Source organism: Takifugu flavidus, chromosome 19 (genome assembly GCF_003711565.1).
Source record: "Takifugu flavidus isolate HTHZ2018 chromosome 19, ASM371156v2, whole genome shotgun sequence".
Taxonomy (NCBI): Eukaryota; Metazoa; Chordata; class Actinopteri; order Tetraodontiformes; family Tetraodontidae; genus Takifugu; species Takifugu flavidus.
Genome location: NC_079538.1, coordinates 9,021,468 through 9,041,813, shown reverse-complemented (window position 1 = coordinate 9,041,813; position 20,346 = coordinate 9,021,468). Strand labels below are relative to the sequence as shown.

At 49.0% G+C, this 20,346-nt stretch overlaps 1 protein-coding gene across 12 annotated transcripts; it reads right to left on the bottom strand.

Annotated features, from left to right (window-relative positions):
* Nucleotides 1–1,109: 1,109 nt before the first annotated feature.
* Nucleotides 1,110–20,190, bottom strand: itsn2a (intersectin 2a). Of its 12 annotated transcripts, none has more exons than XM_057016643.1 (41): nucleotides 20,081–20,190; nucleotides 16,615–16,689; nucleotides 14,873–14,965; nucleotides 14,706–14,769; nucleotides 14,354–14,523; nucleotides 14,035–14,235; nucleotides 13,268–13,361; nucleotides 12,015–12,157; nucleotides 11,794–11,857; nucleotides 11,548–11,685; nucleotides 11,362–11,468; nucleotides 10,933–11,195; nucleotides 10,668–10,817; nucleotides 10,453–10,593; nucleotides 10,283–10,370; nucleotides 10,066–10,205; nucleotides 9,711–9,791; nucleotides 9,143–9,282; nucleotides 8,878–9,063; nucleotides 8,520–8,772; nucleotides 8,276–8,445; nucleotides 8,136–8,208; nucleotides 7,782–8,020; nucleotides 7,645–7,685; nucleotides 7,413–7,579; nucleotides 7,276–7,303; nucleotides 7,067–7,194; nucleotides 6,485–6,581; nucleotides 6,211–6,402; nucleotides 6,008–6,046; nucleotides 3,818–3,939; nucleotides 3,635–3,741; nucleotides 3,384–3,567; nucleotides 3,206–3,304; nucleotides 2,968–3,135; nucleotides 2,659–2,871; nucleotides 2,456–2,577; nucleotides 2,295–2,377; nucleotides 1,970–2,053; nucleotides 1,726–1,899; nucleotides 1,110–1,646 (listed from the first exon to the last, which is right to left on the bottom strand). In XM_057016643.1, exons 2-41 carry the CDS (start codon nucleotides 16,619–16,621, stop codon nucleotides 1,495–1,497), a joined length of 5,205 nt encoding a protein of 1,734 aa, XP_056872623.1. In that variant the 5' UTR covers nucleotides 16,622–16,689; nucleotides 20,081–20,190; the 3' UTR covers nucleotides 1,110–1,494. The 12 variants fall into 12 exon arrangements, with proteins under 12 accessions (XP_056872623.1, XP_056872628.1, XP_056872629.1 ...); XM_057016648.1 differs by having other exon boundaries at nucleotides 7,782–8,014; nucleotides 8,136–8,196; XM_057016649.1 differs by lacking the exon at nucleotides 6,008–6,046.
* Between the last annotated feature and the right edge of the window lie 156 nt (nucleotides 20,191–20,346).

The window sequence follows — 20,346 nt, the reverse complement described above, 5'->3', positions numbered from 1 at the left end:
TTTGTATATGTTTCTGTTTTACGTTAGAATTAGTTTAGATGTAAGGAATAATATAATCATTAGCAAGTGTAAAAACGATAAGCAGTCAGTTGACCCTTCCTTGACATGACTTGTTTAGATAACTGTAATCAGGGGAGACAGTCAGGCTGAGAGGGTTAAACACCCATCTAAAACTGGACAGCATAGTTTAGTGGCGTTAATACGTTTGTCTGGAAGCAGAATGTGAACTTTGATCTGGCTATTTGGGAAATAGTTAAAAACACCAGAGAACAGGCCTATTTATTTTTATTATGTCCAATACACTTAATGAGTCATGAAAAAAAGTTTTTTTCAAATAAACGTAGGCATTGTTTTCTTTTCTAGCAGTTAATAGTTATCGATTGTTGTATGAACTGTTAAATGTGGAAAATTATATTGTGCATTTCAGATGTATGAAATAAAATAATTGTTATTATATGCAGGAGATTATACATATTTCTTGGGTCGTATTGATATTTTTAGTCCCCGTCCCTCGTCATTTTAAATGATGTCATTCACAAACGGCACACCTATCCTCGGTGCAGGTATGAAGAAGACTACAGGTATTAGACGGAGCCAAATAGAGCCAAGCGACAGCAAGGCAAAAAAGAATGAGTCTGTTGGCGCCCCCTTCAGACGAGGGCAGTTATTGCACACAAACGAGCGACTTGAGAAACTCGACTTGACCTCTTCCTCCTCTACTCCTTGGGCAAAGATGAAAGCTGAGGAGGAGGAGGTGAACGACATGGCCCGGGCTCTGTTGTGGGTATAAAACTGAAGGTGAGGTATTTTCCTTGTCCATTCTCTCAGGTTGTTGAGGCACGTTGACCCTCCTTGTCTGGATCTCGGCATCATTCAGGAACTGGGGAATTTTCTGGATCGGCAGGACGAGGCACAGCTGCAGAAGAGGAAACGGCAGCACCAGAACTGGACTTACAATGCGGTCCCAAAGCCAATGTCCCATGAATGAACGTGGCGTGAGCGAGGCCAGCGGCTCTACGCCGCCTCAGGACCGCTGCTGGGAGGCTCTGCTCAGGAGCTCTCATTAAAATGACGAGCAAGAACACAAAGATGCAAATGAAGCCAGTCGATTTTTTTTTAACTGTATGTACATTTTTATTAAAGCTGTACAGTTTCAGCTTGAACTCCAGCTTTCGAGGGTCAATCTGGCACTTGTGTGGTCCAGCAGTGGACCAGTCTGGTTTAAAATCTGCAGCAGCGTCAGTGGGAGGAGGCGTTCCTCCTCCACCTTAAATGGGTTTGAAGATCAACCACTTGGTGAGTTTAACCCTTGATTTTTAGTCTGAAATGCTGGTAACGAGGATATTGGGTGGAAATTCTCTATATTTTGGCAATAACTTATTTTTATATCAGAGGTCACTTGGAACGTAGCTGGTGACTCGGTGAAATGAAGGCACTGGCGGGAGGAACGCGGCGGCAGGAGCTGGCTGCAGAGAGCGGCGCGTGGGCCCTGAGTTATTTGATTGGCTCATAAAGCTGGAGGTCCAGCTTGACCCAAACTTCTCCCGTTGCGACTTCGTGTAGCAGCAGTCTGCGGTTGGCGGCGCCTTTGCTTTCCATCTCTTTCTTTATGGTTGCCACGGGAACCTCGGTGCGGCCGAGGAAATCTGAAAGAGGCAAGAAAACGTGTAGCACAGCGACGGAAAAGGCACAGAGGAAGATGGCGCCGTGCTGTCCCACACCGACCGTCTGGCGAGAACTGGTCTTTCTCAAACACAGTGATGCACAGAACGTCCTGGTAGAGGTCTTTGATGAAGAACTGGCAGTGGAAGTTCCACTTTGGGCTCAGGGTGTCGCTGATGGAGCGAGAGGTGTAGCACTGAGCTCCCATCGTCAGCTCGCAGTACGGGTTGCTTTTACCTGGAAAATGTGAGGATGGATCGATGTGACAGCCGCTGGGAGGACCCGTGGCGCCCCGCCGAGGTCTTACCGTTGGGTTTGCAGGCTTTGAGCTCCTGGGCTTCGATGACGGTGACCAACAGGCGGCCGATGCCGCTGCTCTTTAGAGACCGAGCTGACACAGACGCACCGATTAGAGGACGTTCTTTGTGAGGACGTTCATAGGCATATTGTATTACCCAGCTCCTTGCCCTAACCATCCCAACTAACCCTCTAACCATAAACCAAATTCTAACTTCAACCTTAGAGCCACTTCTTAACCCGCTAACAGTCCTCTGAAGTTGTGAGGACTGGCCAAAATGTCCACTTCCTGGAAATGTCCCTAGTTTGCTAGTAAGATTTGGTAAGACACACACCTTGGTAAGCCTTTTCTCTCCTCTTCTTCTCGGTCTCTATGAAATGTTCAGACGCAGCTTTGATTTTCTGGACCCACATTGTCCTTTAAGACAGCACAAATGATTATTCGTCATGTCATCCAGTCCTTTATGGGTGGAGAGCGGAGGTGCGGATGGCGGACCTCTCGTTCAAGGTCTCCGTTTTGAGCGTGTAGACGCGGTCGATGTGCGAGACGTGAAAGAGGGGCTCGTCGCTGGACGGATCAGGCGGCATCTTCACCAAAACCTCATTCAGAAACAGCGGCTGCAGACAGAAAGGTTGACGGTTTAAAACGGATCATGGCGGCGTTTCCATCCCTGCCAGAGAGACGGGCCCCCGGCGTACCGTTTTGTACATCTTCAGCTGCACGTTGGACTTGAGGCTGAAGAGTTTGTCCGACCCGGAGGAGGAGAACTGTTTGGCGCTGTGTGTGAGGAGGAGGAAATCGCTGAAGAGGAAAGCCCACAGCTCCCTGCTGCTCTTGGTTTTGTAAAGTCGGCCGCTGTGCAGCAGCTTGCGAGGCCCGAGGCAGTTCGTCAGCGAGTTGAAGACCAAGTGCTGGAAGACAGCGGGAGCACGTCGCCGCGTTTGGTTCTAGTCAGAAAGGTTCCGCAGCTGTACTGCGGCAGCTCAGCAGTGTTGGTGCGGCCTTACCTCGATGGGCCCCTCACACTGGATGTGAGCCTGCAGCCACTCCAGCCTGTCCGAGTTCTCCTTCTCTCGGACCCCCTCGTTGACCTGGGAGCACAGCTCCTCGGCTCGCTCCAGAGCCTCTCTCAGAGGGCCTTGGTCTGCGTGACCGTCTGGAGTGTGCTCCAGGATCTGACCAGGAGTTGTTAAAAGGGGTTTAAAAGGGCCTTGGAAGGAAATATATCATGACTTTAACACTTACGTTCTTTATGATCAGGGGGTAGCGCGTGATCCTCTGCATGGGCTTCAGCAGGAAGCTGGACAGAGGCATCCCCTTACAGCGGTAGTTCGTGGCAATCTTCTGCTCGGGAGGAAGGCAGACGGACATCGTTTGACATCTCAAAACGTTCGCCTGCGTTACTCTGGACCGCAGTTCAAACCTTGAGGAAGTCTTTAAAGTCGGGGTGGTCGTGGGTTTTGCTCTGCAGCAGGGCGGCGGCGTTGAGCTGGCAGGAGCAGAAACGGATGTAAGGCTGCATGTGCGCCAGCTCCGACGCCAGCAGGTCTCCGATCAGCTGGACTGGCATGTTCTCACCTCCCGACTTTTTACGCACGCGCAGAGCCCTGGAATAAGGGGCGTATATATCATATTAATCTATTACCGTAAACATGACACCGTTTTTTTACCCACTTGAGTAACTTGGTGTTGCACATAATCAGCTCCCTCCAGTTGACAAAGATCACGCCCATCTCCTCCTCCGTCAGACGGCCCGAGTCAGACATCGGCTTATAGAAGACCTGATTGACAAGCGGAGGAAAAACTTAACCCAGAAGTTGGTTTCCTCCTGGATTTGGTCTCAGTGTCAATGCTCACCTCCAGAACCAGCTCCAGGTCTTCCACGTAGGTCTCCTCGGTGTGGATTAGCTCGTGGATGTAACCCTGCCGCTTCCTCTCCTGAGGGCTCATCGTGTCCAGTGACATCAGGTCAGCACACCCTACGCACACGAGCAAATGTGTGCACGTGCACAAGCAAGCGTGGGCGACAAAGACTTTCCTGTCAGCTGCAGGGTCGGTGTTGAAGGAACCACCACACACGCACAGGACTCTTAAAATCTTCCCTTTATTGGAACTTCTGTGATACTTTATTTACAGCTCAATGCACAGGCCAGAATGAGGCACGTTGTTGTTGCAGAATGTGAACATAACAGCCAACGCTAATGCTAAAGCTAATGCTAATGCACCGCTACCAGAGATGCTGGATGAAATAAACACAGCACCTTCTGTGGTGGAATGCTCACTCTGGATGGTTGCATAGGTGTGTGAATGGTAAAGTAGTCAAACTTAATGGGACAAGGTGGTGAAAGACGGGTGGGTAGTTCAAGTCTGTGGTAAGAACGTGGCAAAAATCCTCATTATCACTTCACTTATGTTCGATCACCGCTATCTGTGTCTTTGTGTTGCTGGTGGTGAAATCACTGGTTAGTACAGGATGAGTCGCTCGGAAGCATTAATAAATAGAAGAGAGGTTCTGATGATGACAATCACAACACTTAGCACGTGCGATCCAGTAGCAGTTAGCAATCAAGGTTATCAGTGATTCACGCAACGTGACCCTTTGCGTTGGATTCAGCAGTTGGGTTAGTGTTAGTGCAAGAGTGAGTGGCCCTTAAGAAATCACACCGGTTTTTGGCCTTAATTTGGAAAATTACACTGTTAGGATCCATATTTAACTTTATCAAAATGACACCTCATGCCTTCCTGTCAGATGGACAGTAATACAAGTCTAGCTGCCTCTGTCTCACTTGGTTTATTAGTTAAGGGAAAACAAGGGAAACACAGCAAGGGCGGGAAAGCATGAAATAAAAGCCCCGTGGAAACGAAAGGCAGCGTTTTAAAAAGGAAGCAGGAGAAAGAAGCACAACTGGTGATAAAAACACAAAGCACCACAGTCCTAAACGAGCAAGGTTCAAAACGAAGAGCCGGGTTGTTCTCGCTGGCGACTGGGCGTCAGTTCGGACTGGCTCAGACAGAAAGGGTGAGGGAGAGGAGGAAGAGGAGGAGGAGGAGGAGGAGGAGGAGGAGGAGGAGGAGAGAACAGCCAGCATTACTGTCCTACATAGGAAACAGAAAAAAAAGATGAGGTGGAGGAGGGGGAGGTGAGTGAGGTGAAGGAGAGACAGCAGACATTAATAAAGCTTCAACATGAACGCAGGTCTCATACAAACGTGCATTAATAATGTACAGCTGGAAATGTAAATGTTGTTACTAATTAGCTGCGGCAGGTTGCGAATATTCCTCCGACGAAGTAAAGATCATGTGTTTAATTCAGAACATGGTGATGAGTTAGAACTGAGAGGCTCCCTGTGCCGCTTCACTGAGTTCACCCAGTGCGTCCACCCTCGTTAACACCAGATCGGCGGCTCTGAGACCAGCTCTGAATGCTAATTAAATACACACACCGCCTTTATAAGGACAGGCTTTTGAATCACCACGCCAGATTTAATGTGAACGAGCAACAATCAGATCACACAGTTCCCCACACAGCAGCGATCAGTGAGGGAGCTGAAACCCAAAAGGAGCAGAACTAACTGCTGCCTGATCCCTTTTTAAACGGGCCTGTCAATCAATGGCTGGTTCTTGACACCGATTTACTGGCAAGAATTTTTGTTTTGGAAGCGAAAATATGCTTATGCACATGACTGCTGAGCATTAAAACATTGGCGATGGAAGCGGCAGGAATGGGGAGCTTAGCTGCGCATAAAAAATGATGAGAGGAAAATGCTGCCTCAGGTTCTGCTGCAGTCCTGCTGGGCTGTGTCCAAGCAGCTGTCCAGTCCCTGATCAGCCTAAGATGCTGAATTGTAAGGAAACAAGAACAAGTCTGTTCATAAGCATATCTCCCATGATTCGGGTTTTAATTGTTGGAGCTGTTAAATCAGAACTGGCTTCAAAGTCTGATCCAAAAACAAATGGAATCAACGGGCGGGAATTTTTGAGCCAAGTGGGCTCGTGTTCACCGGTGATCGCTCGGTGATTGACAGAAAGCGACCCCTCAAGTCTTACCGTCAGTGTTTCCATGCTCTGACATGGACACCGAGTCACCTGCAGGGAGCCAAGGCAACCACGTCACACAACAGTCGGTGTCTGCGACCGGTGACCGCGTCAGTCGGCCTGTGCGGTCGCGTCTCATCGCCATCTCGCCGTAATGTGGACGACACGTGCGACTGTTTCGGCCAGATCAAAGGAGGGGTGGGATAAAAACTCACACTGCTGGCTGGGGTCCGAGTCCGTCGTCATCTTCACGTAGTTGGTCGGCAGCAGGCCCGTGACCCCGTTGACCTCTCCTTTCCACCAATCCGGGTTGGTCTTGTCCAAGATGTTGATCAGCTGACCTTTGGAGAAGCTCAGCTCGTCCTGGTTGGCGGCGGTGTAGTCGTACATGGCGATCACCTGGCACACTGAAGAGACCCGTGGTTGAGGTTACGCGTTCAGAGGAGTCGTAAATGAAAAACATTCATGTTCGGAGTGCTCCGACGTCACCTGGCAGCGGGGACGGGGGAGACTTGGTGCAAGAGGGACTGAGGAGCTTGACGTGCGAGTGGTGAAACCAGCCTCTCTGGCGCTTTTTGCCTCGAGCCTGAAGGGGTAAAAAAAACAGTAATGACAAGAAAAGCTGGTTTAATTCTTCATTGTGGACTCGAAGAATAAGTTGATGCAGCCCCGTTACTGAGCAGGCGGCAGAATCGATTACTCACGTATTTCAGCAGCATAAACAGCAATCCTGAGTCTGAATCTACCGATTCGGTGGCTGTGAGTATCCGCCACAAAAACACTCACTTTTGTTGCTTCGGAGAGTTTTGTTCACTGTCTCCTCCCATTGGAAGAGCTGCCAATGTTAGTGCCACACCACTTACATCACTTTGGTTTCTATACAGCAATGTCCCCACAAATATAGATAGATCTGTCGTTAAACACATTTGAGTGTTTGGGCTCTTTCAGTTCATCCGAGTTAAGCAACTGAATCAGTTGAGTGATTGACAGAAATAAATAATAAAAAAGAGTGTACATTATTGAAATTTGTTCTACTTTAGACTCCCCCCTCATCGGGCTTGGAACGCTCACCTGCAGTTCCCCGAGCCACCAGCCGGTGGAGTTCTTTGCCAAGACCACGATCAGTTGCCCCGGAGACAAAGTCAGCTGATGCACAGTTGGCGTGCTGGTGTTGGTGCTGGTGACTGCCTGGGCTATTTCTGTTGACCAAACACAGACAGTTGAATAATAACATCAAGAGAGAATCTGCAGACATGTGGATTTACTGGGCACATTCTCACCAGATTTCTGAGCTCCGGATCTGCTTACCTAAACAAAACAAGTTTGTCATCGTTAATGAGACACACTAATTGCTCCATCTGCAATTTATACCAGGCATAAATAGATAGTGGGTAATGATTTTTGACCAGTGGCTAACCTCCAGCTCAACAGGTCGGACATAGTTGGAAGGAAACACGCCTGTTTGATCGCCGATGCAACCTCGCCACCACTCTCCTTCTCTCTCCGTCATAATGATGACGTCCCCCTCGACGAACGTCAAGTCTCCAGCTTCTGGGCTCTCGTATGTGTACAGGGCCACGTACTCTGGTGAGGGGAGGAAAATCAGTCACACGCTTTTACATTATAACAGAAACAGAGAACAAACTTACCCTCTAGATGAGCCGAGTCACCCGGGTCTGAACCATCCACACTAGAATAAGAGAATAGGTTAAGTCAGTACTAGTCTGGTTTACAGCTGCGGTGTGTGTGTGTGTGTGTGTGTGTGTGTGTGTGTGTGTGTTCATACTCGGTGTGGCTGTTGGTCAGTAAGGTGATGCAGTCTTTGGGGAACCACCCCTGGGTCCCGTTCAGCTGTCCCAAACACCAGTCCTCCCTCTGCTGCAGCACGCCAACGATGTCGCCCTGCGAGAGGCTCAGCAGCGCCGTGACACCATCAGCAGCACCGGGTAAGAGCTCGGAGTGTCTGTCCTGTCTGTCCGACCACGATGTGATGGCTCGAGCCAGCAGAGGAACCGTGGACTGAGGCTGGGGGAGTTCAGAGGGAATCATCCATGAGCTATGGTCTCTGACAGGAACTGCTAACCAGGAAATATCAAAAAAGAGTAGTTGCTACTTAGTAATAACTGGTTTTCCTTCTCACCTGCGAGGAATCGGGTTGTGCCGGAGAAGAACCGTCATTCACCACCTCTATAGCCGGGACTCTGGGGTAAAATCTGGGGTAAATAAGAGCGACAAGAACCCAGAGAGCAGGTGAAGGCTGTCTCAGGGACAGACTGCTACCTGGTGTCGGCTGCCGGTGGCGGACGGGGTGTTTTTCCAGGTAAAGGCGGTGCAGAAGTGGTGACATCCATGCTCAGACATTTCTCGGCGTAACTCTGGGGGAACCAGCCCCTGTTTCCACGATAAGTACCGCAAAGCCAGCCTGGCTCTCCAAGGGTCTGCTCATCCACCTGCATCACGGAGGACAGGCAAACATCAGGAGGAGAGTTTACAACAGCGACGAATGCTCCACGTTTGTTTGTACCTCTATAAGACAGTTGGCGTCGATACTCAGCTCGTCTGAGTTGCGAGCTTGAAAGGAATAGAGAGCTCTAAACACGGTCAGCTTTGGGGCTGGCTGCAGATGTCCTCTGTCTTCTTTCTTCCTCCTCTCCTCTTCATCTTTCCTCTTCCTCTCCTCCTCTTCCAGTCTTCTTCTCCTCTCTTCTTCCTCCTGTCTCCTTCTCCTCTCCTCCTCCTGTCTCCTCTTCCGTTCCTCCTCCTCCTGTCTCCTCCTCTTCCAGTCTTCTTCTCCTCTCTTCTTCCTCCTGTCTCCTTCTCCTCTCCTCCTCCTCCTCTCCTCCTCCTGTCTCCTCCTCCTCTCCTCCTCCTGTCTCCTCTTCCTCTCCTCTTCCTCCTCCTGTCTCCTCTTCCTCTCCTCTTCCTGAGCTTTCTCCTGCCCTGCCCTCAGTCGAGCCTGTGCCTCCCTCTCCTCTTCCTCCCTCTGCTCCTCCAAGAGCCTCCTCTGTCGGGCCTCCTCTTCCTCCTTTTCTCTCTGCTGCCGTCTTTCTTCTTCCAGCTTTGCCTGTCTGGGGAAATTAAATGTCGAAAACATCAGAAACGGCAAGAAATGAGCTCCTCTGAACACAAATGTTTCCTGGCACTCACCTGGCAGCCTCCTCTAGCTCTCTCCTCCTCCTCTCCTTCTCCTCTTCCCTGAGTCTCTGCAGCTCTCTCTGCTTCTCCTCTTTGACTCTGTAGAGGTCGTCCAGGACATCCTGCTGCCTCACCTGCTTTTCCCTCAGCTCCTGATGCAGATGCGGGAATTTATTTAGAATAAAAAGGCAAGCAGTCAATATAGGAAGCATCCAGAAGTTAACGGAGCCTAAAAAACCTCTCAAAATGAACAGACATGAAAAGGGATGTTTTTATATGGAAAAAAAGGCAAATGACTTCCACAGGAACATGCAGATGAATTCATATTGTTTCTATTTTCTATACAGCCACAGCAGAATGTGTGTTTTCCCCTTGGGGAGCAGCCGGTAATACACCTGAACCAAAGCAACAAAAACAGAACTCCAGAGTTCCAATGTGCTGATTTAATAATGAGCCACGAGACACAAGATGAACAAATATCCCTTTCCTATGGAGGTAAGCAGAAGGTGTGATTACAATAAATAACAAAGGAGGAGTGAGGAGGAAATGAGTGGAAACTACAGAGAGCAAGGAGGAGAACCTTGATGAGAAAGAAAAGCTGGCTGAGGCAGGCCAGCAGAGACAGAAGGCCCCGCAGGACACAGTCGTCCATATCAGCGAGCTACAGCAAGCACGGCGAGGGCGACGGAGGGAGAAACGCGAGGGAGGAGAAGGTGAGAGGGACCAAGATCCACAGAGGAAAACAGGAAAGGGTGGAAAATAGTGAGAAATCCAGAGACGGGAAGCAGGGAGGAAGAGAAAGGGGAGAAAAAAGGTGTTAAACCTTTTAAAAACATCAGCTTGGAAACGGAAAACAAAGAAATGTATGTTACCGAATTATTATCGAGCTATGATTAAGTACAGAGGAGGTCATGATGAATCTGTCACTCTCTGACCTTAAGCTCCTTGTTGTACTGGTCCATCTGGGCCAGTTTGTCCGTGGTCTCCCTCTCCAGTGTGTCCAGCTGGTCCTTCAGCCTCCGACAGTTCACACCTTTCTCCGTCACGGACCCAGTGAGGGAGGTCAAAGTTCCCGCTGCAAAGCAAAGACAGGAGGTCAGAAGGGAGGAAGCGTCTCCGACGTCCGCTGCTACGACCGCCTCCTTCACTTACGTGAGATTTTGCTCAGGCCGATGCTTCGCAGCTTCTCCGTCAGCCTTTGCTGCTCTGGGACCAGCAGCGAGAGCTTCTTCTGCCAGTCCTGCAGCAAACAGCCAAAACCGGCGATGATGGATACTTCAATGATGGACACGAAAGATAAAAAGAAAAAACGTTTGACCGGCCTCAAAGTGGAGCTGCAAAGTGTTGATCTCTGAGATGCGGGCGTCCCTCTTCTGGTTGATGAGGTCCACCTCCGCCTTGAGGATCCACCTCTTACTCTGAGCGTCGCGGAGGCGGTCTGAGATCTGCTTGTGCTTGTTGCCCTGTGACAGCGGGAGGCCGATCTTAGCGTGAGGCCGTTCTTTGAATTAAAAACATATGAGCTCCGCGCGTTTACCACAGCCTCCAGCTCCAACTCCAGACTCTTCTTTTTGGCCCTGAGCCGGGAGATCTCTTCCTGCTCCCCCGTTCTCCTTCTGGAAAGCTCCTCTTTCTTCCCTCGCTCCCACTCCTCCCTCCTCTGGCGCTCCATCTCCTGCCTTGCTGCCTGGTCACCAAATACAGCAAAATAGAACATAAATAACCTATTTTTTCTTTAGTTAAATAAACTGATTAAAATGCATCAACCCATGTTTACTGCGCACTATAATGTAGCCACTCACCTCCTTCCTCTCCAGCTCCCTCACCCTTTCCTCCTCCCTCTGTCTCTCCATCTCTCTCATCCTCTCCAGTCGCCTCTCCTCCTCCAGCCTCCTCCGGTTCTCCAGCTCCCTGGCCTCCCTCTCCCTCCGTTCCTGAGCTTCCCTCTCCTCCCTCTCCCTCCTCTCCCTCTCCTTCCTCTGGGCATCTTCTAAAGCCTGCCGGCGCTTCTCCAGCTCAGCGCTGCCTCGTGCAAAGTTCTCCTTCAGCTTGTCCTCAAAGGACACTGAGGGGAAGAATGAAAACATTCCACAGGTGAGTCGAAGAAGAGCTATGAGTTCGAACCTAAAAAACCCACTTTGCATCATAAAAATACCAAAACCTCAAATGCTGCCGGCCTCCTTAGTCTAAGCCTGATTCCAAATCAACATACTCTGTAGGTGCTGTCGTACCATTGCTCTTGTTCTTTTGTGGAGGTTCTGTCTCAATTGTGTCGATTAAACAAGAACTTAGGGGTGGTCCAGTTCCATTAACAAGCTCGATGGGCTTCATCCCTCCTCTGGAACAGAAACAAAGCAGATACCGTTTAAACAACTCAAAAAGAAAAGCACTCCACTGATTCTGTGTGGGTGAGCTACCTGAGAGAGGGAGGAACCAGGTCTTGAGGCAGTGTGAGCGGTAGAGGTCGGCCGCTCTTGGCCATATCCACCAGGTGCATGGCTAAAATGAACTCGTCGCCCTGAAGACGACCGTCTCTGTCCACGTCCGCCAACGTCCTGGGAACGGAAACAGAGTTGCAAACCGGAGCATGTTCAAACAAGAGTGCTCATGTTGGGCAGCTCTGGTGTGGCCTACGCAGGTAAACAACCCCACACTACACTCACCAGATGGTAGCCAGCTGGGTTTGGGTGAGGTTGGACGCTATGAGCGCGTTTCTCACCTGAGGACCTGCAAAGTTAAACACTAGAGTGATTCTGATGCTTCTGATGGTGTGTGTGTGGCTGCTGGATTGTGGTAAGCGCAATCATCTGCATAAGAACCAATCAGATGTGACCCAAAGGTCCATGTGATGCTTGTTTTAGTGGTGAGTGCTTGTGTGACCTGCCTGATAAGTATCCACTCATGAGTTTGTCAAGCGTGTTGAACTGCTGGCGGTACTTGAGTCTGGAGGCCTGTGGAATGGACCAATCATTTGTGGCCATCTTTGGCGAGTTGCTGGCCAATGATGTCGTGGAGGAAGAATTTGAGCTACAAAAAGAGAGATGTTGAGCTGAAACGTGGCTGAAATGACACAGTATAGAAGCTACTGCGAGCGTTCATGCAGACCATAATTCTCTCAAAGTGGACCAAACTGTAGCAGCGACCCTAATCAGCCATTCTGGGGTTATTTTCAACAATGTCCTTGCAGCCCAGTAAGAGGATGGGCTGGGTCGCTGATGTTTATTTGAGAAAAATGCTCTTTTTTTCAGCCATTGTGGGACTATGACTATGAGGTTTCGGTGGGACAATAGCAGAAGCCGAGAAGGGTCCTCCCTCTGCCTGAAGGCTTCTTTTGCCATGAATGTCTATGAAATAATGCAGCTACACAGTTTTGTAAAGTCTCATATTGAGAATAGAAAGAATTTGTGCCCTGGTGGGTGTCTTTGCACTTTGTCTCCTTAACACCTGAGGTTAGAATTGTGTGTGTGCTTGCGTCTGTTTGTGTCTGTGTGTGTGTGTGCTGTGATGCACCTGAAATCAGATACTCCCGTTTTATTTTCCAAACCTAACAAAATGCCGCAGAACAACCCGGAACAAAACCTTTTACGAGCTTTTTGAATCACTGCAAAAACAAATGTGCAGACCTACAAATATTTTCAACATTGTGACTAAAATATATATATAAACTGTTGCTGACAGAAAAAAGAGGGAATAAATGAATGTCCAATGTGACTTAAACTAAAGAAAACCTTCAAAAGTTACCTCCTCAAACAGGACTCCTAATCTAATTCTCTTGGTCTTTAAGCATTCCTACATCTAAACAAACTCACTTCCTATTGTTGCCAACAAGATCATCTGATTTCTAATGGTCTTCCTGCTGTTATCTCGGCTCTGTGTGCCTTCTGATCCTGGACCCTTCCCTGCCTTCCTTTAGACCGCTGATAACGCAGCACCGCTCTTTCTTACAGGCTGCGTTATTAAACCAGGCTGCAATAAAATCTCCATACAATATGAAAACTAAACCTTTGTTTTGTAAGCCAGAGGATGTTCAGAAGGAATGTAGCTTCCACACAGTCACTCTCTATGTGCCTGAACAATAATGGCAGACTTTGGATTCCTCTGATTTGAATATTGTGCCTTTAGTTCCACTTATCTCACCTGCTGGATCCCAGATCCAGGAGCGAATTTGCCTTTGACATGCTGCTGGGCGGGGAGAACGTCATGGGAGAAGAGAAGCCAGAGAGAGGGAGCCCTGTGAACAAGGTTAGAAGATTTGGGGTTTGCACTCATTCAAAGAAACATGACACAAGACATCAAATTCCCTTCAAGGTTTCCTGACTGTTGTCTATTACGCAATCACACCTACAGCATTAGTGCAGGGTGTAGCTGCCCTTGAACTGTGCGTGCATCTAATCTTTAATCTTATCATCTCAGATTTCACAGTTGCGGCATGCCAAACTCCCAGCAGCAAGGTTATTGACATCTGGCTGTAATTGCTGTGCTCGCGGCTGTCTGCACCTCTGCTTAAGAGGGCAGTGATGTTTGCAGCCTGTATCAGAAATATGAGCGAGGAGAGAGGAAGAAGTTGAACGGGAGGTGAGGCTGGTGCCTTCGCCGGAGGAGCAGCTGTAGGGAACAGATGGAAAAAAGGAAAAGCTCCCTTTTCCCACAGTGACCGACAAAGCAAGTTGATACATCCGCAAACTCACGTTTGTTGCTTAGTTGTTGTTGTTGCCGAGCGAATTTCTGGGATAAATTTGCTCTGCTAATGATAGCGTTAGCGTTAACGACACAGCTGCTTTATATCGTTATGCTACTGTTGCAAATGTGCTGCATCAGGGTGTCGAGAGGGAGTTGTTGTACAAAAAAAACAAACCCAATTGTGTCCATCAAGGAAATTAAAATGGTTCCTGTGCAGAACCGACCTGCGTTGCTGTGAACAAGAGGTGGGGGGAGGAGGCTGACGGAGCCATTGGGGAGTCCAGAATTTCCCTGGATGCTGATGAGGGGCAGAGTCATGGGCACAGGAACCAGGGGTTGCATAGGGTTGATGGGGATGGGGGTTAGGATGGGCATGGCTGGTATGGATGACAGACCAACAGACAGGTTGGGCATAGAACCCATTCCTGTTAGGAGGAAACACAGAAGGTGAATGCGAGGAACAACAACAGGGGTTTAGAACACACGATGCAGTCTGGTGAAACAACACAGAAGGAGGATCTTGGGGAGGAAAGCTCTGTTTACCAAATCGTGCAGCTGAAGGGACGATCGGAGCCGAACCGGGAGACTGCTTCATGATGATTGGCAGGGAAGAGGGCAAGCTCCGCCCCTGGAGTCTGAGTTTGATGAGCTTCATGGCGATAGAGAACTCCAGTCTGTCCATCTTCCCATCACTATCTGTGTCAGCGAGGTGCCTACAGGAGGAGGAGGAGGAGGAAGAGAGGGAGAAAACTGAGAGCGACCATTGTTACACAAGCAAAAATCAGAACACACACCGACTGCAGCGAGCCTTGGAGGAAGTTAAACAGGAAGCCCAAAGCAGGCAGGACAATATGACCTCATTCTGGTCACGTTATCAGGCTGAGGAATCACTAACCAGATTTCAGCCAGGACAGAAGGAGGCAGGCCGGACTGGAGGAAGAACTTCCGGGCTTGTTCTCCTAAAGACCAACAAAAACCACTGATGTTGATGCTGAATGTCACTCGCCACACCAAGAATTTTTTTTTTTTAAATGCCGCTTGTTTGTTGCGGCAACAGTGTACCTGAGACGTAGCCGAGGACGGGGGCCAGGCTGTCGAACTGCTTGTCGTACTTCCCCCTCTCCTCTGGAGTGATGGCCCACACGCTGGTTCCACCTAAACACCAGAAGAAAGTTGGAAACAATCCAACTAAACAAGCCATTTTCTATGACATTTTATAGCAATGCTAATCCAACATGCTAACCACACTGCATCAATATTAATAGAATTATATAAAGCATATGCATCACTGTACAAACTCATGCATATTAAAGGTAATTTTAATTAAATATCAAGTCAAATGTGCAGTTTGATAAATATGAAGTTCTGTTTCGTTAGACATCTTTAATAAGGACCGAGCTGATAATTGAAGGTATCAATGAACTGGGATTGATTCCTTGAACAGCTTAATGAGCTCTGTGAGCACTGTAATAGAAGGGTTGTCTGCATGGACACAAGGCCCACATTAATCACTGTTAATGGGTTATCGAGCGATGAAGCCCGAGAAAAGGCGACAGCGACAGACGCCGTGTCACACACAAGCGGCCTTTAAACTCTTTGACAAAATGATGACAGAACTGTTCAATAGACGTTCTAATTGGCCAGATGGGGAGCGGTGAGATTTAACAGCTCAGGGTCGACACTCAACCCGCCCTGACAAGAAAGGCCGCAACCCTCCGTCATGTATTTCCCGTCTAATTAAACACTTAAACTTTAGGTTTGACGTCAACATTACCAGGAGAAACAAGTAGAACTGATCATAAAGTAGCGACCAAATCAAACCGGTCCTTAACGTCTGGGCACGGAGGGTGTAATTTATTCCCCAGCTTCAGGAAATGCCACTCTGCCCACCACGGAACGTCTTCCTGCTCAGAATAATGCATTCCCAGCTCAGGACCGTGTGCAGATTTAATGAGGGAATATTCTCAGCACAACGGGTAGAAGGAAGGAACGTCACCATTGTCCGAACAGTTTAATGGAAAACCTGAACCACGCCTGCTGATCCGGCCCCGCGGCAGGCTTCTTTCAATATTTAAACAACCTTCCTGTTGGCCACAGCAACACGTGAGCAGGTAGACCATTTTATCGGCCGGCCCGTGTGCGTCCTGCAGAACCAGGCCTAGATTCTGGCGTCGTCAGCAGATTACAGCCATGAAAAAAGGAGACGATAATTAATCGCGCTCAGAGATGCGAGTGGTCTTAGCGATGTGTCACTGGCTCTGAGCGGGGACCTGCTTAGGAAGTTATTTTGGGGCAAAAGGGGGGAGGGAATGTTATAATATGTAGCACAGTACCACTGGGATATGTGGCTAGTGGGGACACATCAGCAGGCCATTAGGTAGCATTCACAGCGTTAGAGGATGATGACAAGCTCCTCACTTTAGCCTCCGCCTTAGTCTACAGAAAACCAGTTCAGACTGGTCCAACACAGCAGCTCAGCACCTAAATACAAAAGATCTGTCTGCAGGAGTGTGTTTGTAAGCCAAAGCGTCATGCACCAACAATGCCTGAGCACTTTATGAACACACCCAGAGCTTCTGATCAGCCTGTTGTCGCCACCCAAACCACCACAGAATCTGTCGGCAGGGAACCTCTTCGCAGATTCCCTGTATTTCCATCACTCCTGGGGAGTCGGGCTCCTCTCTGTGTGTAATCGGGTCGATATCAGACGGGGGACGGAAGCCCCCACGGGGACCACCGCTGCAAACCGGTGTCCTTCTACACCATTCGTGCACACCAGCAGATTTAGGATGAGCCGCTGTTACCGTTCATGTCTGCAGGTGATGAGCACAGGCAGGGGGAAGGGGGGGTCCTCAGCTGCTGAGCTTCCTTTCAGGCATCTGTGGGGGGAGAGAGGGAACGACAGAGAGCGGGTCAAAGTTTGAAGTTAATATGCAACGTCAGAGCAGGAGAGAAACAACCTGAAAGTACAGACGAGTTCGGCGAGTCGTTCAAGTCTCGAGGATTATTGAGCACCATTACTCACACATTAAGTAGAAAAATAAACACAATATCAAAGGGAAGTGCAGTCCGCGTCCATGGTTACTGCTGCTGCGGAGCGTCCTCCGCGGGATCTCTGGTCCCGGGAGACGGGCGGCGAGGATGACAAAAGGTTTCTTTCCCTGCTCACCTGAGGTGGCCTCACATCTACTGTTTCCTGTCCCTGCGCTTCATCCTTCCATCATCCTCGCAGCAGCGGCGGATGTTCCCCTCCTCACACACGCTTCCTCGTCAGGTCTCCCTCTCTGCACTCGTCCTTCACACATTTCAACCCGCTCCACTCCCCACTCCATCGTTCCCGTCTCAGCTCCCCTCTTTCGTGGCCGCCCCCCACTCGAACGTGCATCCGACTGCTTCCATCCCTCCCTGCTCTGGCTAAATAATCCTCCCTCACTTTCCCCCCTTGTGAATTGTCGGAGGGGAAGCTGTGGCTGCTGTGGCATAAATCATCTCCTCTCTGTTCCAGAGAGCGACGAGCCGCTCGCCGCTGTGCCTTCCTCTGCACTCAACACAGCGTGGACCAACAACATAAGCACGAGCAAATAAAACGAGCAAATAAAACAGCTATTTATACGTTCATCAATCCAAACATCCAGCAGCACAACACTGCTTTTATGTGATTTCTAGTTTAAAACAAGCATCTACCACTGACAATGTGTCACTTGCAGTGTGACTGGTGGCGCCACGGTAGAGAAAGAAGAGTCACATTGTGACCTTCTAGGTTGTCACTCCCAACAATTCATCCTGGTTTTGTGTAAACAAACGGCAGGCTTACAACATCCACCTGTTAAACGCCACAAAATATCATCAAATGATGGGAATCCTCGTTAGTCGCAGTTAAATCCAGGAACATTTTAAGCTCACGTGGTGTTTGAAACAATGGAGTGAGGCCAGGCTTGTTTATTTACCACAACAGCTATGTTGTCCATCGATATTTTCACAACATAACCTACACCAGCGCCACAGGCTAATGAACAAGCCAACGCCAGCAAATGTCACCATAAATAGATAATCATTCTAAAAAATGACATCCACACTCTTTTCAAGGGTGTTTTAGGCAACGGGAACCAGCAAATTCCAGAAAGTGTAATATTTATCCGAGTGTAAGTGGTGTGGATCTGCTACACTTCCTTGATCAAACATCTAAGCAGCCTTTCAAACACCCTCACACGGAAACATTCTGGCGTGGTTTCAAACACAGATATTAACTGGCTGTGCAGGACGGCCTTGTTTAAACAAGAACCCATCCTGGAAAAAAGTCATTCAGTAACTTTGGAGGCCTTTTTTTGGGCTGCTGAAGCAACATTAATATTAAATCCTTCAGAGATACCGGAAGCCCGGAAGCCATATTCATGCTAATGTAAAAAACTGACAAGCTAAACACCCACGCTGGGGATCTGTAGGTAAATTCAAGGAAGGCTCCGACCATTTACGGCCTTAAATCTGCTTTTTACATGCTGTTGTTCCAGGTTTTGGGATGTTTTGCAGCTTTATTTCTTCTCAGAAAATGTCAGTCTTGCAAATGTTCTGTAAACTGAACATCCACAAATAGCTTAATCCAATCTGCATAATGGCTATTCCTGTAGCGCTGCTCTGCATGCTACAGCCGGCAGTGAAGTTGGACTTCAAGCAGATGGAACTGCTCAGTGTGAAACGCAGGCAGAACGATGGCTGATGGCGTTACGCCTCTATGTTTACCCTGAGCTTCCAACAGGTTAATCCTGCCATGCTAGCTGAACTAGCTTTTAGGTAAAGAGAAAGAAATAAAAAAGTAAATTAAGACAGTCAACAATCTGAAAGACAACGAACTCCTCGGCTGCTAAGAACAGTCATTTTTGACTTTGTGGACTGGACAAAGGGGACATTTCTGATGTTTGGTGCATCAGGGCTTCGCTGACCTGCTCAAGTGATGCAGAAAATGAATCAATGATCCTTTGACTGGGGTCTGCATGCTGATTGACACCTGCGTGTGCTGCCCCGGCCCGTTCGGACGTGCATGTCAATGCTCCTGCCTGTGTGTGGGAGTGCGTCCGACACACATTCCTCACATAGAGGGGGACCCTGTTCCAGCAGGAAGCTTTGCCTGAGCCTGCGGAAGAAAGGAGCCTCTGTGTGCCTTTGGGAGAGCGCGCTTCACAACACACAGAAACACACAGAAACACACAGATACGAGGGGGGGGGGGGGGGGGGCATCCACGCATCGTTCGCAGCAGGTAGAAGGAAAGAGGACACGTCGTCCAGAGGAAGACAGGTCCCTTCTGATCAGCAAAGGAGCGAGCAGAACACAGAATCCCCTCACTGTCACCGTCACCTTCAACGCAGCAGCAGATGCGTGCCGGGGGGTTTGTGCACGTGCATTATGCAACTCTTCCTTGGCGGGTAGGTGATAAGCCGTCGTCCCTGCAGGGATGACGCCAGGTGTTGCAGGGAAAACATGCACTTGGTGTGGACTTTGCCACTCCTGGAAGATGGCCTCCGCTCCGCTCTTTTCACGCTGGCGCTCTCACATTTAGCAGCTGGCAGAATTAGAAGGAACACAGTGGAAAGCACACATGACCCCCATCCTGGGGGGAGCCCAGACAGGACCAGTGGGTCCCCAGACAGGACCAGCGGGTCCGCTGGATCTGTGGCTCAGAGCTAGAAATAACATGGGAAACCGAACTTTAAGGTCACATTAGATTTTATCGTGCCAGAAAATAATTCCAGGATCATGACAGCAGATTCCTTTACTCAAGACACGGTGCTGTGAGCTGAATTATTACTTTAAATAGAATTAATAACTCGTTTAATGTGAAACCTTGGAAAAATAAGACAGCTTGCCTGTTCGTGCGCGCGCACGCACACGAACGTATATCAGCACTGTTCACTGCCTTTGTTTGAATTTTCCATTAAAGCGTTTTCATTGAGGGGAATAAATGAATTAATTCATTAACTAAATCGCCGTATTTTAAAATAGACACAGACTCCGGCGAAGCCATATGGTGCCAAAAGGCTTCCACCGGTGACAGGTGTCAGGAACGGGTCGTCAATATCCGACAATAATCCATCTCCTGCGACAACCCCGCTGTCACACGCACGCTGCACACCGTCCCGTCTGCACGAATTAGGGTTTTAAGAATGCGGGACGTGTTTTTTTTTTTAAGGAATCGTAGATGGAAGGAAAACAAGAGCGTTGATAGAGTCCAGTTAGCCGATAATTAAGTGTTAATGGTTGATTTGGCGCTGGTTTACCTGTTGCAGTGGCACTGCGGCGGTGAACCGGTGTATCCAGGCTGGAAATTAAGCTGCTGGAGAGGGAGGAACCGCTCCAGCTGCCGGGGAGGGTGTGGACTACAAATGGGCGTTTCCATAGAGACACCGTGGAGCACTTCCGGGAAGCCTCCTGCTCTTCAAAATAAACACACACAATAAAACACAATAAAAAATAGTTATTGGTCCACATATTTGCATATATTAAAGCGCTGGCAAATCTGACCAGATTACAATAAATCTGTGTA